The following is a 17,523-nucleotide window of genomic DNA, read 5'->3' as shown; positions in this document are numbered from 1 at the left end:
TGAGGGGGGGCATGTCTGTTTGGCTGTTCCCGCATGTATTCATCACACATTACTGCCTATCAAGAAGAAAACACAACACAACACACGTGTAACGTTGTACAACTTTTTTATATTCTATTTCTAAGACGAACAATGTATGGAAAAAATATATGAAACATATGAAATACACAAAGCCGAAAATGGGAGAGCATTATAAAAATGTGCTGCCCAAAATAGTTGTAATTTGCATCAAATAATGACACGTTGATCCGGACGGCAGTAGAATTATCGGAGGACCTTGGAGGTTTTTCAGCTGGAACTGTTATTTGCGTGCCTGGTAAAAATCATTGATATTGTCGTTCCGCACGTGAATAAAATGACTGAATTACGCTGGTAGAAATGACAGCACCTGACCACCACTGGTGAAACTAACCCCATCCAGACCGGGCTTGAGGTGCGGTACTGGGACCCTGCATTGGTGCTAGGCCAAGCTCCAAAGGCACATTATAATTACACGGGTATTTAACGTTTAATTAAGGGCAGAATAACTTTGCTATTTCTTTGTACTCCCACAAATACACCACCAGCAAATAGCACATTTCTTTCACAAGAAGTACACTTCTGATAATTTTGTGGAAAATCAAGACGGTTTATTAATCTAAGGAAGAGAGACTGAGACTGTGTCAAGCTTCAAGCCTTTTATTATATCTGCAGATTGCAGACAGTTGAAGAGCTCTTGCAGGAGCTCGGGAAGCGAATCTCGAATAAGCTTCTGTCTGTGTTTGATTTATACACTTTCTAAGGGGCAAACACTCCTTTGTTCCTTCACACTAGTACTTTTCCACTCCCGCGTTGTTAGCCTAGGCTGTGTGGGTCATGCAGACTCTAGCCTGCTGGTATGAAATTTGGCCTTGGTGATAAGAGGAGCGGGATGTACTGCTGCCTCTCTCTAAAGGGAGCTGGCAGGGGCTTAACAAACAGAAGAGTGGTTGCAACAGATTATATATTGAAAATACAAGCAGATAGACGCATACACAGAGGCACAGCTCAGAACAGACACAGTACATAATGCGTGTGCCTTATTATTTCTAAAACTTTGTTTTTTCATTATTAACAACATTAAATCGCAATTTTCAGTTATCATAGAGCTGAGTCAGGTTAAACCCAATCAAACCTTTCAGAGCTCAGAGTAGGAGTCCACCAGAGCTCCCCAGTGCTCTCCCAGCAGCGGGAAACTGCTGTTGACACTGGGGATTTCCAGGATTTAGACACAGTTGGCTGTTCAAATATTAATATTATTGCAACTTTTACTCATTCAGACAACAATGGATATATTTTGGTCCTGGCAGGCAGACTTATCCCACTCCCAGGTCACCCTATGTTGTTTTCACAATTGAAAGTCCTCCTCTGGGCCTACATCCATTTGCATTAAGAGAAAAAATAAAATTAGGAAAGTAAAACTGAACTATTTTAAACTGTGGCAGTCTCAGAAAGTTTGCCAGTAAGTGTAACATTCCGTGTGAATGATGAGGAGTGTGGGGCCGTTTACGGTCAGCGCTTCCCTAGCGAAGGAATATGATCGGCACTATCAGAGAAGAACAGCTCACCACAAAATGGCGCATCTGTCGTACAGGCGCAGTGGCTGCACGCGGTTTCTGTTAAATTTGATTTTGAGAAGTACGATTTCCCAGCCGTGTGTGGGTTGAACTGGCTAAAGTTGTCACGGGACCTTTTTTTTCTTCAAGTGCCTCAAGTTTGACAAAGATCTGTCGGCTAGTTTTCCAAGCTGGAAATAAAATGCACTTGACCGGTTATGAAGTTTTGTTGCGCACACGCTAAATACGTTTTGCTGAAAGGTACATGAAGTAGGTGGAACTTAGCAGGTTGTTGTGTGATGTTAGGGGCCAGGTCCATTTGGCTAAATCCTGATTGTAGGCACTGTAGATTTTATTTAATTTACATTAATTTGGCATTCACTCACCCATTGACTCCCATTCTTTTTTCTTTTTTTTTTTTTTGCTTTTTATCAGAATTTGAACTTTTCACACACACCAGGCAGAATTGCTTTGGAATGCGGCTTGTTTAGTTTGGTGAAATATATTGGTGAAGTGAATTATTTTTTTTTTTGCTTTTTTTTTTTTTTTACAGATGTATTGTGTGTGTAACTTTTTATGTCGAAAATATATTTCTTGAGATAATTTGTATTGCATATTTTTCATTAGCCTTTAGCGGTAGCATGGTATTAAATTAAAAGCAGCTGCTTTGGGATTTCTTAATCTGATTTGCCATTCAGTTTCAATTCTAAATGCTGGGTTTGTATATATGTTGCTGGAATATTTGAGCTGTAGAATATATGCTGTTACCCATATTGGGTAAACTGATTATCCTGTTTTAAATTGGCAGTTTTTTTTGTTTTTTTTTAAATATTGATAGTATACTGCTCTTAACATTACATGGAAAAGAGTTGTCCAGATTAATATCAACAATTTTCCACAATCAAAGTTCAGTAGTTTTCTGTTGGTTGTCTGTAGTTTTATTTTTGTTCTAACATTGGAAAAAACATATTTCTTCTGTAAGATTTGAAGTCTCACATACCGTTAAGAAAGCACTTTACCTTAAAAATGTGAATCTGACAAAGGTGTAATTTAGTCGGAACTAAGTTACAAAAAAAATTTTTTTGAACACATCAGGGCACAACAGAATATTTTTCGAAATATTCTCGCAGACCGAGCATAAAATGTCACCACAGAAAGCTTCAAATCTGACCGAAAAGCAGTAATGTTGAAATAAGTTAGTTTATTTACAAATGGCTTATTTTTCTTTCAAGATCATTTTACATTTGTTGTGTTTATATGTTTGTTACTGAAATAAAGGAGTATTTCAATTATCTGAGTCCTGCTTTGATTTATTAATCGCTCTCTCGTTTGATTAATTTCATCAGACGTGATTTTTAGTAATCAGAGAACAGAATGCTGTGAATGTGCTCAGAATATGAAACTAGCTATTTGAGTTAAAGTTCACAGGTGAACAGGACTGTGCGTAACACAAAGCCCAAATGTAATGAACGTTATAACTATTCACACATTTTCAGTGAAATAATACGCATTCACAAACTGCAAACACAAACATTTCTGGATTTTAGGTGTGCAGAACCACGCAGAGAAACCTTTGAAGTCTAAAAGAGATGTTTTTATTTAGTCACTTTAGTTTCATTCCAGAAAAAGCATTAAGTCCACCAGACCATTTTGTTTTTGTTTTTATTAGAACAAGCAGTATACAGCAGCAGTGCAGTGTTAACGGAAATATGTAAATGTGTAACTGTACTTCGATAATAATACTTCAGAAGAAACCCGGTTGAAAATGGATTCAGAGAAGCTGACGGCCCAACACAGCAGTCAGTCAGATTAAAGCAAAATAACAAAAAAAAAAGCCTTTGTACGTCATTTAACGTTCAGTCCGTGTCCTGAGCACATGCATTTAACGCACCATGAAATGTGACACCGGAACTTTGAACTTTTCAAACCCGTGCTCTTCTCTGAAATGAGAACTGAATCGTGTTTACAGCTCACAAGTGTAAACGCTGCGGGCGTTGTAGGTCCCCGCAAGGTAGGCTAATGCAGTTTACGCTCCCTAGGCGTTACTGCACCAAGCCCAGTCACACACACGGAGAGCAAACCCAAACCACTGCCATCTCCCATCACGGAACACGATATGTCGTCTTCAAGATCAAAAGCCTGTCACAATCTTTCAAAATGCCCGTGTGTATTCTCTTAAATCCAATTTCGTTTTCATAAGTTCATAAACTGATCTTGTGTGACATTATGGAACATGTTTGAAAATGTAAATCTGCATCAGCAGAGGACAGTTCCAGGGGCAGTGACCACAGGGTCATAGAGTCTTAGCCCTGGTTTGTAGATTGTACAGGAGGCCTATGGAGGACTTCTGCTGGAAAGCCACAGTTGCGAAAGGGAGAAGCATTAAGCTCTGTACCAGTATTGCACAGTGTCTCATCTCATCATAGCGAAAATTTAAAAACCTCTCCGGCCTGTTTAAAATAAAAAGTAAATGTTTTTCTTTGATCTTTGCAAAACTCGACAGTTGAAACGAGGCTGTTTTTGTGTGGTGTGCGTAGTCAGTAGATTCATGGCACTGCGCTAGAATTCTGTAATGTTTCAGCACTACAGTGAAAATGATCAGGACAACAGGGAGGAGATGGTTGTGTATTTTCAGTGTCAGATCAGGTTACAATTGTTTTAGCCACCTAACTGCAAGCCGGACCAGTCATGTCCCAGTCCTGTCCTATTAGGAGCTTCTGAAAGCTGTCATCTTGGAGTACAAACCTGCTGAATTTAGCTGTTAAGGCGTATTAAAATCTGTCTATACTGTGCAAGCAGAAATTAAGGCACAGAAATCACTGCTGGGGTATCAGAGTTTTGAACAATAAAGGAATAAAAAGAAATATATATATATATATATATATAGCAATGATAAAGCTCTTATTAATTACACACTATTCATGCACACACCAATCCTTTTCTGTGAACTATTGTTGGGGCGATTATCAAATGAATGTTATCAAGTTTGCAATCGTTGCTCAGACTGCGCATTTAACTTGTAAACTCCCCGCCACTGCCATGATCGAGACCTCCAGTGTAAAAACAGTAAATTTCCATTATAAAACTGAGATAAACAGTGAAAATGAAACGCAGCATGATCTGACCAATCACATTATTGATCCTCCTGCGGTTGACGAATTAAGCTTCGGTCCCTGATACTCGGAGGGCTTGGCGGATGTGCTAACGTGGTGCACACGCAGCTCTGAAGCACACGGGCCGTGCTGCTCTGTCTGAAACAGGGAAAGTCTAAAGTCACAGCCAGTTTAAATAATGCAGAGATTAAAGACCTGCCTGACGACGGTTCACCTTATAAAAAAGAAAAACGCTAGCATACAAAGTAAAGGTAATGTTAAATCAGTGAGGAATTTCGTCAGTTATTTGACACATTGTGGCCTGTAATACTCAGTAGTCACTTCTGTATGTTCACCGTGGCTCTTATGTAATGTTAACAGCACTAGAAGACTCTAGAAGCGAAAGAGACCTGAAGTAAGTTAAGCAGAAGCAGAACGTAGACCTGTTTCACTCCAAATTAAACTCAAAAGGGGTGAGACTGGGGCCTGTTTTACCCCAAATTAAACTCATAGAGGTGAGACTGGGGCCTGTTTCACCCCAAATTAAATGTGATGCTGTGCAGTTATCCTCACATCAGTAGAGCTTATAACAGACAAAGAAAAGCAGGGAAATGCCAAACACTCAACATTCTTATTTCTATTATTTTTTTCACAGAACATTCCTTTTACATTCTTTTTTTTCAGAACATTCCTTTTTTCAACCCCTTCCCTTAAAGTTAACACGCAGATTACAGCCGTCAATGGTAACAATGTGGTCAAAATACAAAGGCAATCATTTTTTCCAACAGGAACATGTAGTTGCAATACATGTTTTTTCTTCATCTAAAGTCTCCCCTTTTGCCAAGTTACTGTGTCATTTGGACAATATTTTAATATTCTGTGGACCAATCAGGGACAATTGGCGTCACTGCCTAGTCACTGCTCATCACTCAAGGGTTGGGGGGGGGGGGGGGGCATATCTGACACTCTTTCTGGATTAGCCGGACCCAGCCCGGATTTATGACCATATAAGGGGCCCCTTTTTCCGTACTGCGCAGTCTCTGGGTCAGATTTGTCCAGAATGGCTTTGTTGAACACTTCATCACCTAAACATGATAAACTAATGGCTTAAGATATTTCACTAAAATGTTATTTTCTTGAATATGATAATACTCCGCTGTGCACTGTTTGAAGTCAGCATAGCCTAACCAATAACAAGCCACTCTACAAAAATGCATGAAATGCCTGTATGTGCTGGTGCCTAATGGCCCTGCCCTATTGCTTGGAGAGGTGGAGTGGAGTTTCACTAAACTGCGTGTGAGCCATATTGTAAGTGTTCTAAAAAGCAGTTTCACTTTAAGGCAAAGTCATGCTCTGCAGCCGGAACAGCTGATCGCAGATCCGCAGGGTACACCGTTTCCCTGACAACCGCATCCCTGGTAGCTCCGCGGGCGGGGAGATGCGCAGGTTCTGCTGCAGTGTTCCACAGATGCCAGCGGTGATTTCCATCGGAATCCCACAGCCCCTGTCCTAATAGTGATTTCTCCCTGAATCCCACAGCCTCTGTCCTAGTAGTGATTTTTCTCTGAATCAAACAGCCCTGGCCCTAGTGGTGATTCCTCTCTGAATCCCACAGCCCTGGCCCGAGTGGTGATTTCCCTCCATATCCCACAACCCCTTACCTAGTAGTGATTTCCCTCTGAATCCCACAGCCCCTGTCCTTGCGTGATTTCCCTCTGAATCCCACAGCCCCTGACCTAGCAGTGATTTCCCTTCCTATCCCCACAGCCCCTGCCGTAGCGGTGATTTCCCCCTGAATCCCACAGCCCCTGGCCTAGCTGTGATTTCCCTTCAAACCACACAGCCCCTGTCCAAGCGGTGATTTTCCCCTGAATCCCACAGCCCCTGCCCTAGGGGTAATTGCCCTCCAAATCATACAACCCCTGCCTTAGTAGTGATTTACCCCAGTATCCCACAGCCCCCACCCTAGCTGTGAGTTCCCTTCAAATCCCACAGCCCCTGCCCTAGCTGTGATTTCCCTTCCTTCCCCCACAACCCCTGCTCTAACAGTGTTTTCCCTCCGAATCCCACAGCCCCTGCCCACCCTTCTGCGTGTCTGAGTAGAGTCAGAAGCTTTAAAACAGCTGTGCGCGGGGAGAAGCTTCTCTGTCAGAAGCGACGGTGCGTGGAGCACAGACTTCCGAATGCTACCACAGCGCAGGGTTTTCCAGTTTGTTAAAGCCGGGGGATTTGCGCAGCTCCCAGTAGGTGTTGTTGGAGACCCATCTCTCTCTCTGACTGGAGTCTATGACTTTCCTGTGAGGGAGGAGGGGGAGAGAGGCAGATGAAGGTCGGGCTGTACCCCCGTGCCCCTGTAACGCCGTGTTTAGATAAGCGCACGGGCGGGGGTCAGGGCCTCTGAGCTCACCTGAAGAAGCGCGGCTGGTGCTTCACGCCGTTCTCCTCCATGCACTTCCTCCTGGTCCTCTGCAGGTCCTCAATGCGCTGCTTCTCTGAGGCTGCCAGCTCCACCTGCCCCTCCTCCAGATACCTGCACAGGTAACCAAGCCACACCCCCACACTCAGTACCCCTCCTCCAGATACCTGCACAGGTAACCAAGCCACACCCCCACACTCAGAACCCCTATTCCACATACCTGCACAGGTAACCAAGCCACACCCCCCACACTCAGTACCCCTATTCCACATACCTGCACAGGTAACCAAGCCACACCCCCACACTCAGAACCCCTATTCCACATACCTGCACAGGTAACCAAGCCATACCCCCACACTCAGTACCCCTATTCCACATACCTGCACAGGTAACCAAGCCACACCCCCTACACTCAGTAACCCTCCTCCAGATACCTGCACAGGTAGGCAAGCCACACCCCCACACTCAGTACCCCTATTCCACATACCTGCACAGGTAACCAAGCCACACCCCCTACACTCAGTAACCCTCCTCCAGATACCTGCACAGGTAGGCAAGCCACACCCCCACACTCAGTACCCCTATTCCACATACCTGCACAGGTAACCAAGCCACACCCCCACACTCAGTACCCCTATTCCACATACCTGCACAGGTAACCAAGCCACACCCCCTACACTCAGTAACCCTCCTCCAGATACCTGCACAGGTAGGCAAGCCACACCCCCACACTCAGTACCCCTATTCCACATACCTGCACAGGTAACCAAGCCACACCCCCTACACTCAGTAACCCTCCTCCAGATACCTGCACAGGTAGGCAAGCCACACCCCCACACTCAGTACCCCTATTCCGCATACCTGCACAGGTAACCAAGCCACACCCCCACACTCAGTACCCCTATTCCACATACCTGCACAGGTAACCAAGCCACACCCCCACACTCAGAACCCCTATTCCACATACCTGCACAGGTAACCAAGCCACACCCCCACACTCAGAACCCCTATTCCACATACCTGCACAGGTAACCAAGCCACACCCCCACACTCAGTACCCCTCATTCAGATAGTTTGTATGGTGTGTAAGTGGGTCAGTACCCCTCTCTGCAGGTTTGGGTGGTGTGTTAGTGTGTCAGTACCCCTCTCTACAGGTTTGGGTGGTGTGTTAGTGTGTCAGTACCCCTCTCTACAGGTTTGGGTGGTGTGTTAGTGTGTCAGTACCCCTCTCTGCAGGTTTGGGTGGTGTGTTAGCGGGTCGGTACCCCTCTCTGCAGTTTTGGGTGGTGTGTTATTGTGTCAGTACCCCTCTCTACAGGTTTGGGTGGTGTGTTAGTGGGTCAGTACCCCTCTCTGCAGGTTTGGGTGGTGTGTTAGTGTGTTAGTACCCCTCTCTGCAGGTTTGGGTGGTGTGTTAGTGTGTCAGTACCCCTCTCTACAGGTTTGGGTGGTGTGTTAGTGGGTCAGTACCCCTCTCTGCAGGTTTGGGTGGTGTGTTAGTGTGTTAGTACCCCTCTCTGCAGGTTTGGGTGGTGTGTTAGCGGGTCGGTAACCCTCTCTTCAGGTTTGGGTGGTGTGTTAGTGGGTCAGTACCCCTCTCTGCAGGTTTGGGTGGTGTGCTAGTGTGTCAGTACCCCTCTCTGCAGGTTTGGGTGGTGTGTTAGTGGGTCAGTACCCTCTCTGCAGGTTTGGGTGGTGTGTTAGTGGGTCAGTACCCCTCTCTGCAGGTTTGGGTGGTGTGTTAGTGGGTCAGTACCCCTCTCTGCAGGTTTGGGTGGTGTGTTAGTGGGTCAGTACCCCTCTCTGCAGGTTTGGGTGGTGTGTTAGTGTGTCAGTACCCCTCTCTGCAGGTTTGGGTGGTGTGTTAGTGGGTCAGTACCCCTCTCTGCAGGTTTGGGTGGTGTGTTAGTGGGTCAGTACCCCTCTCTGCAGGTTTGGGTGGTGTGTTAGCGAGTCAGTACCCCTCTCTGCAGGTTTGGGTGGTGTGTTAGTGGGTCAGTACCCCTCTCTGCAGGTTTGGGTGGTGTGTTAGTGGGTCAGTACCCCTCTCTGCACGTTTGGGTGGTGTGTAAGTGGGTCAGTACCCCTCTCTGCAGGTTAGGGTGGTGTGTTAGTGGGTCAGTACCCCTCTCTGCAGGTTTGGGTGGTGTGTTAGCGGGTCGGAACCCCTGTTAGCGGGTCGGTACCTCTGGTCAGGTCGGAAGCGGGCGTCGGTGGGCGGCAGCAGGTCTTTTATTTCCGGGCAGAGCTCATTGAGCTCGATGGCGAAGCGGGTGAAACCGTAGTACAGCTCACAGCCGGGGGGCATGGAGCCTGTGGAGAGGGCGTGGCAACAGGGAGAGTGTCAATCAAAGCACTACTCACACAGTCCAGTTTAACCACACAGTCCAGTTTAATCACACAGTCATGTTCACATTCAGCATTTCTGGGAAGGATATTCTAAAACTACAGCAGCAGTAAAAATGACATTTTCTGCTTGGATACTGTAAGTCTTTCATTCACATCCTGGAGCTTTAAGGACCTACTCCAGTAGAAGTATGAAAAATCCCTTTAAAACCAGGAAGTGGACTATCCCTTTAACACTCCAGGAAGTGGACTATCCTTTTAACACTCCAGGAAGTGGACTATCCCTTTAACACTCCAGGAAGTGGACTATCCCTTTAACACTCCAGGAAGTGAACTATCCCTTCAAGAGTCTTTCACAGCACCTGGCCTCCAGACACATCGGGCGGATGGCGGGACACCACAGTACAGGCCTTCGTGCCACTTCCCAAACAGGCGGTGCACGGTCCGCCCCTCCTGGTCCAGCACCACGCCGTGGACCTCGTTCACATTGGAGCTCCAGTAGTTCCCCTGAGAGACGGCGGGCGTCAAACAGGGAGACAGCACAAACCTCCTGAACTTCTGACCCAAATGCAGGAGCGAGAGCACATCCTGGGATCCAATCCTCTTTAAAACAACTGAGACACTGACCCATTTAAAGCGACGACTGAAGACTCACCTCTTCAGGCAGCTGTTTCGTATGTGACTTAGGTGCATTAACTGTCTTAACTACTGCTTGTATTTTTTCCATAGACTGCATAGTTGCCGTTCTCGTTGTGTTAGTGTTAATCAGTTTAACCTTCAGGGTCCAAGTTGAACTATGCGGTTGTTCCCTGCACTTGGACCGGTACTTCTCTCTAGGGTTTTCGACACACTTGTTCCTGGTTATGGTTATACACTTTGTTGTACGTCGCTCTGGATAAGAGCGTCTGCCAAATGCCTGTAATGTAATGTAATGTAATGTAAAACCCCTACATCTGCTGTATGCTTAACCCGTTAATTGAGTTATACAGCTGCTAGTTAAAGGGTCAAATCATCTGGAATTCCAGTTGAATTCCAGTCCAGTTTAGTGGAGTTTGAAGAAGTTGTCAGCTGCAAGTGTAATGACTTCTCTACAAAAGTTCAGTAAAGTTCATGTTTTAGCTTACTGTTGAGGACATCATATAAATGCAAGAGCGGGTACAGTACAAAAAAATAAAAACTTTTTTTGGGCTGCATGCACAGAATACCTTTCTAGCCGATTGCACATACTTCTCTTAAAGGTGCAGTTCATGTAATTTAGGACACTACATTCAAAGCAGTGTAACATAAATATAGGAGAAACACTGCTGTGTACAGCATATCTACTAGCATCAGTGCACCCAGCAAACTTACAACTGACACAAACAGCTTTAGCGGAGACATACGCTCGTGCCATGATTTATGAATAATACTTCTCTGCAGCTGGACATTGGTGTTGGTGTGCACAATGGAGCTCTCACCTTGACAAAGGTGAGTTTGCAGACACAGGTGGCGCTTCTGCTGTTCCTAATGGTGATTTCTCCATAGTGCTCCACCCACCGTCTCCCACTCAGAATGTTGTGTACACAGGTAGTGACCTTGTTCCACTCGTAGAGGTCGCCATACCTGGTGACCCAACGACAGACAGAAAGACAAAGGTAAACCCCACTGCAAAAGAAGGCTGCCACTGTCCATTTCAGTAAGACATGGAGGAAATTACACACCAAATCAAATGATTAAAAGAAATTAAAAGAGTGATGCATATTCTCCTATCCAGCTGAAGTTTATGATTATCGAGAATAAGGGAAGAACCACGGTTATGGCCGGTGTGTAGATCAGACTGTGCTGTGAACAGATAGTTTCACGAAAAGAGAACTAATGCCCGATGCACGTTCTGATTAGCATAACAGTGGTCTTTATCAGTTCGGAGCTTCTATTGGAGAGAAGAGCGTGAAATCTTCCCTTTCGCCTTTACGGGAAAGATTTTGAACAGACTGTGCTGATTGCTTACCGTGTGTAAAGCTTTTATATAAATCACATCGACTAAAAGCATCCGCTGAAGGACCACAGGAGAAATTCTATACAGAAGTGAGCACTCTGTGGACGGAAGGAACAGGAGGCCCGGCTATCTTACTTTGGAAGCATGACGTTGACCGTCCCAATGGGTAAGATTTCCATGGATTTGCCCCAGAATTTGTTCTTCCACCTGATATCTGAAAGTCAGGAATAAAAACAGCAGTCAGTTCTGGAGCCAAAATGGACCCAAAGTCAAGCTCACTCAGAGAACCGTTTTCCCGTTTAATGAAATTGCAGTGCGATAAAACAAACAAGGGTCTCGTCTTTGTGGCTGGGTGGGAGCACAAAGAGCTACGCTGCGGTAGAAAGGTTTAACACATCATCCATTACCACTTTAGCTGTACAATAATCAATACTTGTAAAGTGGCAATCCTTAATTGTTTCATTTTCAAGATGCCATATTTGATACTTTGTCATGCTAGCGTATTTGCGGCAATATCGATTCAATGTGTCTACGTTCTGAAATGTCTGGTGACGTACCTTGCCAGAAGGTGAACTTCTTGGACTCACAGTGACATGCCGAGATGGGGGGATGGTGGCTCACCTGGAAAATAACAGTCACACAGGGAGACATTTCTGTGAGTAATTCCACCCCAGGGAAGAGGGGGATGGGTGGAGAAACTAGAGAAGGAGAGGAAAGGTTGCACTCCCACAGACTAATGTATCTGCAGAGCAGGGCATTGTGGGAATGCTTCTGTGACAGCACCAGCGCCTTGAGGTATGAGGGCTCCACTTAGCAGCACTATATGCAGCCCGAACACTAATCCTGTAATATGAATTCCAACAAAATATCATTTTAATATATATAAAGCACTAATAAATATAGAACGGTTTTATGGCAGGGGTGCACATCAACCACGGATCTGTTTCAGGCCAACTTCTGCTCTTAATTACTTCATTTGTTCAGTCAGTTGCTTGATCTGAATTTGTGTTTCCAATAAGAAAAACAATTAATCTAGAACTTTCTCACTTTCAACTGATCACTTAGAAGTAATCAAGCATACAATATCTAGTACCTCTGTATGGTAAGTGGCAGAGTGTAGTTGTATACCTGCTCAGAATAATAGCATAGTCCCTTGTCTTCTCGTATACATTCATATGTCTCTCCAAGCAGGGGGTTGAATGGCTTGCTTCCAGCTCTGTAGTAGGTGGACGAATATCCGGATACTGCAAAAGCAGCAACAGTCACCTAGAGGAGAATGACTCATTAGCGAAACAAAGCAAAGCAAACATGAGGATATGACCTCATTTTAAAGAACCACATCTCAGATGCCCACAGCTGTATAATACGAAATAATACCTGTATTTTAAAAGAACAAATAATTTAATAAATACGCCTGAAAATATAGCTGCAAGGTTTGGATATTTAAGTCTCTGCATTCTCAGAGGGGTGGTGTAAGTTAGGGACGTACCATGCGCTCGTAGGGGTGGTGCAAGTTAGGGACGTACCATGTGCTCGTAGGGGTGGTAAATGTTTGGGACATACCATGTGTTCGAAGGGGTGGTGTAAGTCAGGGATGTACCACGCGCTCGTAGGGGTGGTGTAAGTCAGGGACGTACCATGTGCTTGTAGGGGTGGTGTAAGTTAGGGTCGTACCATGCGCTCGTAGGGGTGGTGTAAGTCAGGGACGTACCATGCCCTCGTAGGGGTGGTGTAAGTCAGGGATGTACCATGTGCTCGAAGGGGTGGTGTAAGTCAGGGACGTACCATGCGCTCGTAGGGGTGGGGTAAGTTAGGGACGTACCATGCGCTCGTAGGGGTGGGGTAAGTTAGGGCGTACCACACGCTCGTAGGGGTGGGGTAAGTTAGGGACGTACCATGCGCTCGTAGGGGTGGTGTAAGTTAGGGATGTACCATGCGCTGGTAGGGGTGGGGTAAGTTAGGGATGTACCATGTGCTCGTAGGGGTGGGGTAAGTTAGGGACGTACCATGCGCTCGTAGGGGTGGGGTAAGTTAGGGACGTACCATGCGCTCGTAGGGGTGGTGTAAGTTAGGGACGTACCATGTGCTCGTAGGGGTGGTGTAAGTTAGGGATGTACCATGCGCTCGTAGGGGTGGTGTAAGTTAGGGACATACCACACGCTCATAGGGGTGGGGTAAGTTAGGGATGTATCACGCGCTCATAGGGGTGGGGTAAGTTAGGCATGTATCATGCGCTCATAGGGGTGGCGTAAGTTAGGGATGTACCATGCACTCGTAGGGGTGGTGTAAGTTAGGGCGTACCATGTGCTCGTAGGGGTGGTGTAAGTTAGGGATGTACCATGCGCTCGTATGGAGTTAGGATGACTGCGCCGTAGGTGGGTAAGTTAGGGACGTACCATGCGCTCGTAGGGGTGGTGTAAGTTAGGGACGTACCACGCGCTCGTAGGGGTGGTGTAAGTTAGGGACGTACCATGCGCTCGTAGGGGTCGTCGGTCTCGGCGGCCTTGTCCAGCAGCTCGGCGTACTCCAGCTCCTCGCACAGGCGCTGCAGGGTGTTGAGGGGCTCGTTGAGCTCCACAGGCAGGGCCACTTTGGACAGGTCCTTCCCGATGTTCCTCCGCAGGATGTTCCACAGGTTGATGCTGCCGGTGTCGGGGGAGGGGGCGGGCAGGCCCGTGCGCCGCCCGTTTCGAAAGGCCCCTCCCGTCAGCTCGCCATTGGCCACTGAGACGACAGGACACGCTCACACCACCCACTGGGGGCTCACATCATCCAATCAGTATTTAGCAGTGCACCCTGACTGGCAGCACATCCACTTGGTTAACAGAGTGACGCAGCTTTCACTCTTAGGACAAAAGTGCCCCGTTCTTACAAGGGCCAATATTCAATTTATGCCACAACTGAGAAACACTACAGAAAGTTACTGTATGGAGAACAAGCTACACCAACACAATCTCTAAATATTTTTTTTTCATGAAAGACTTGGAAAATGTAATTCAGCTAGCTAGCTGGGGAAACGTAGCATGACACAGTCAAACAGCGGTGAGGATTTTTTAACATTATATTAAATCACTTCCAACAAAGTGAATCACAAAAAAGCTAAAGAAAATGAATCGCACAGTTCAGCGCTCCTAAGATGCAGTTATTCGCTGCACCAAAGACAAGTTCTGATCAAGCAGGTCTTTATCACTTGCCAGAACCAACCTGGTCTTTGTACCTGATCTAGATACCTGATCAAAACACCTGGTGTATTTTATATCTATTTGGCACAGCGAAGAATTATCCTTGGAAGCTTACCCCTGTATATAGGGTATCTAATTACCTTATCGGTTAACATATGAATGGTGGAAAGACATCAGTAAAATGTAAAAGATGAATGACAAACCACCTAGAGAGATGGCCTCCACACTTCAGGGGTCCCACACTGCTTAAATACAGCGCTCAGCACCTGCGGCCATTTTGGTTCACACCTTGCATAATAGGACAGGGGCAGCCCAGAGTCCAGGGCTTGGGGAGGATTACGGGCAAAAGAGGACGTTCACGGCTCACGTCGCCCTACAGGTGTGCCCTAGAGCAGGACGCAGGGCTCGCGGTGCGTACTTTGCCTGGAAATATTGTCGGCGACGCTGGCGTTGTCCTCGGAGAAATCGCTCACGTCGCTGACGTAGGACTCGTCATCGGACCCCTGGAGGAGACGGGAGAAAGGCCTGAGAGCTCTGGGAGACGGGAGTTCCTGTCACATGACAATACGCGCTTCCCATGTAGTACACATATGAGGCACAGCACAGCACAACTATATCATATTTCTCCTACCCCATCAACAACTACATCTCCTACCCCATCCATATGCAAGAACCCACAGCCAACTGACCAATTAGTGACCAGCTTTATGACCCCGTACAACTTCATACTGTACCAGGGCAGCAAATTCATAAAAAATGGGCCTGACAAACTTCTCTTCAATGTGACCTCACTCTGTTTAACTTTGGGAATGAGTTTGGGATGATGCAAAAAACTGACGGACAGATGCTTCTTCTGAAAAATCTTGTGTAGGTGAAACTTCAACTGAAGGTTGGGACTCAAAGCTGGAAGATTCTATGGTGGTTCTTCAGTAAACACAGCACACCAGGGGCATCAAACTAATATGCTGGAGGGCCACAGTGTCTGCAGGTTTAACTCCAGGCCTGGAGTGCCACAGTGTCTGCAGGTTTAACTCCAGACCTGGAGGGCTGCAGTGTCTGCAGGTTTAACTCCAGTCCTGAAGGACTGCAGTATATGCAGGTTTAACTCCAGTCCTGGAGGACCGCAGTATCTGCAGGTTTAACTCCAGCCCTGGATGGCTGCAGTATCTGCAGGTTTAACTCCAGGCCTGGAGGGCTGCAGAGGTAACTCAAAGCTGGAAGATTCTATGGTGGTTCTTCAGTAAACACAGCACACCAGGGGCATCAAACTAATATGCTGGAGGGCTGCAGTGTCTGCAGGTTTAACTCCAGTCCTGGATGGCTGCAGTGTCTGCAGGTTTAACTCCAGTCCTGGATGGCTGCAGTGTCTGCAGGTTTAACCCCAGTCCTGGATGGCTGCAGTGTCTGCAGGTTTAACTCCAGCCATGAAAGGCCACAGTGTCTGCAGGTTTAACTCAAATCCTGGAGGGCCACAGTGCCTGCAGGTTTAACTCCAGTTCTGGAGGGCTGCAATGTCAGCAGGTTTAACTCCAGTCCTGGAGTGCCGCAGTGGGTTCCTTTCAATCAGCAGTCAATCAAGGCCTTGAGAACAAGGTGTGTGGACTCCTTAGCCAATCCTCGTTCTCTGATGAACTGGCTGACAGAAGCACTTCCTGTCTCACCTCGTTCTCTAATGAACTGGCTGACAGAAGCACTTCCTGTCTCACCTCGTTCTCTGATGAACTGGCTGACAGAAGCACTTCCTGTCTCACCTCGTTCTCTGATGAACTGGCTGACAGAAGCACTTCCTGTCTCACCTCGTTCTCTGATGAACTGGCTGACAGAAGCACTTCCTGTCTCACCTCGTTCTCTGATGAACTGGCTGACAGAAGCACTTCCTGCGCATCGAAGAATTCGGACACGGACTCTGACATGGACAGCCGGCTCTCATTGGAGACCTGCTGGGACAGGGGGATTCCTACATGCGCATCATCGCAGGCCTGAAACAGACAATGAAATTATCATTATTATTATTAATAATAATAATAATAATAATAATAATAATAATAGCAAAAGTTAAATCTTTACAGTGCCTTTCATTATTTCAAAACTCTTTCCAAGCAAAAGAAAGCAACAATAACAATAAACAAATGTGAAAATGAACAGTAAAATCAGATCAATAAAAATCTAACAAGGCAGTTAAAATATACTCAGAAAATAATACAGTACATTACAGCTAGCCCCAGCCATATAAATACAGGACCACAGGGAATGCGGTATGACACACAGATCAGAAGAACAGGAATTAAAGCAGGCCTCTTCAATGAGTTGTTAAAAGAGAAGTGAAAGTCAATGAAGATAGAGATGCACAATTAGCCCCTTACTGTCCAATCACCTTCACAGCACAGGCTGGCACTCAACCAACATTTGCCCTTTAATTTGACCAACCATTAAAGGCAACAAGTTTCATTCTTCACAAACAGTTTGGCAAATACAGTGAGAACTAAAACCAGCTCCATCTGAGTCTGTGAAGAGAAAGTATTCTGGCTCCTATCTGGATCTCCTATCTGGTATTCTGGGAGAGGGCTCCTGGACTGGGGAGCACAGCCTGCTCCTCTCTCTGTGAGCTGAATATCACACAGTGCTCTACAGCACAGGAGGAGGAGGAGGGAGCTCTCTGGAGCACAGCCTGCTCCTCTCTCTGTGAGCTGAATATCACACAGCACTCTACAGCACAGGAGGAGGAGGAGGGAGCTCTCTCTGGAGCACAGCCCGCCCTCAGTTCTGTTCTGCACAGATTAGAGAGGCGATTTGAGAGCAGTAAATAAATCTGGGCTCCAGACAGACAGGCCGGCCAAGTGTGTGAAGCAGGGTCAGGAATTTGGATCAGGAAACTAATTCCAATGTCAATGGAGTTTCTCACATCTTTCATTCACTCTGGCTAGCAAGCTGTGCTTTG

The 17,523-nt window shown here is 46.3% G+C and overlaps 1 protein-coding gene across 8 annotated transcripts in view; it reads right to left on the bottom strand.

The window, feature by feature from the left end:
• Nucleotides 1-89: 89 nt before the first annotated feature.
• LOC135241338 (oxysterol-binding protein-related protein 6-like) overlaps nt 90-17,523 on the bottom strand; it is a 109,645-nt gene continuing 92,211 nt past the window's right edge. For 4 of the 8 annotated variants that reach the window (XM_064311612.1, XM_064311606.1, XM_064311607.1 and 1 more), the window contains 11 exons: nt 16,427-16,564; nt 15,004-15,136; nt 13,874-14,127; nt 12,532-12,669; nt 11,961-12,024; nt 11,539-11,617; nt 10,886-11,030; nt 9,791-9,935; nt 9,269-9,395; nt 7,074-7,196; nt 90-6,961 (listed from right to left, as the gene is read on the bottom strand). In XM_064311612.1, the coding sequence (XP_064167682.1) occupies nt 6,853-6,961; nt 7,074-7,196; nt 9,269-9,395; nt 9,791-9,935; nt 10,886-11,030; nt 11,539-11,617; nt 11,961-12,024; nt 12,532-12,669; nt 13,874-14,127; nt 15,004-15,136; nt 16,427-16,564 (1,455 nt within the window). In that variant the 3' untranslated portion in view covers nt 90-6,852. The remainder of the gene's footprint in view (nt 6,962-7,073; nt 7,197-9,268; nt 9,396-9,790; nt 9,936-10,885; nt 11,031-11,538; nt 11,618-11,960; nt 12,025-12,531; nt 12,670-13,873; nt 14,128-15,003; nt 15,137-16,426; nt 16,565-17,523) is intronic. The other 4 variants (XM_064311608.1, XM_064311609.1, XM_064311611.1 and 1 more) reach the window with 2 other exon arrangements.

This window comes from Anguilla rostrata, chromosome 15, assembly GCF_018555375.3.
Source record: "Anguilla rostrata isolate EN2019 chromosome 15, ASM1855537v3, whole genome shotgun sequence".
Classification (NCBI taxonomy): domain Eukaryota; kingdom Metazoa; phylum Chordata; class Actinopteri; order Anguilliformes; family Anguillidae; genus Anguilla; species Anguilla rostrata.
The sequence above is the reverse complement of the archived record's forward strand: the minus strand, read 5'-3'. Positions and strand labels throughout refer to the sequence as shown.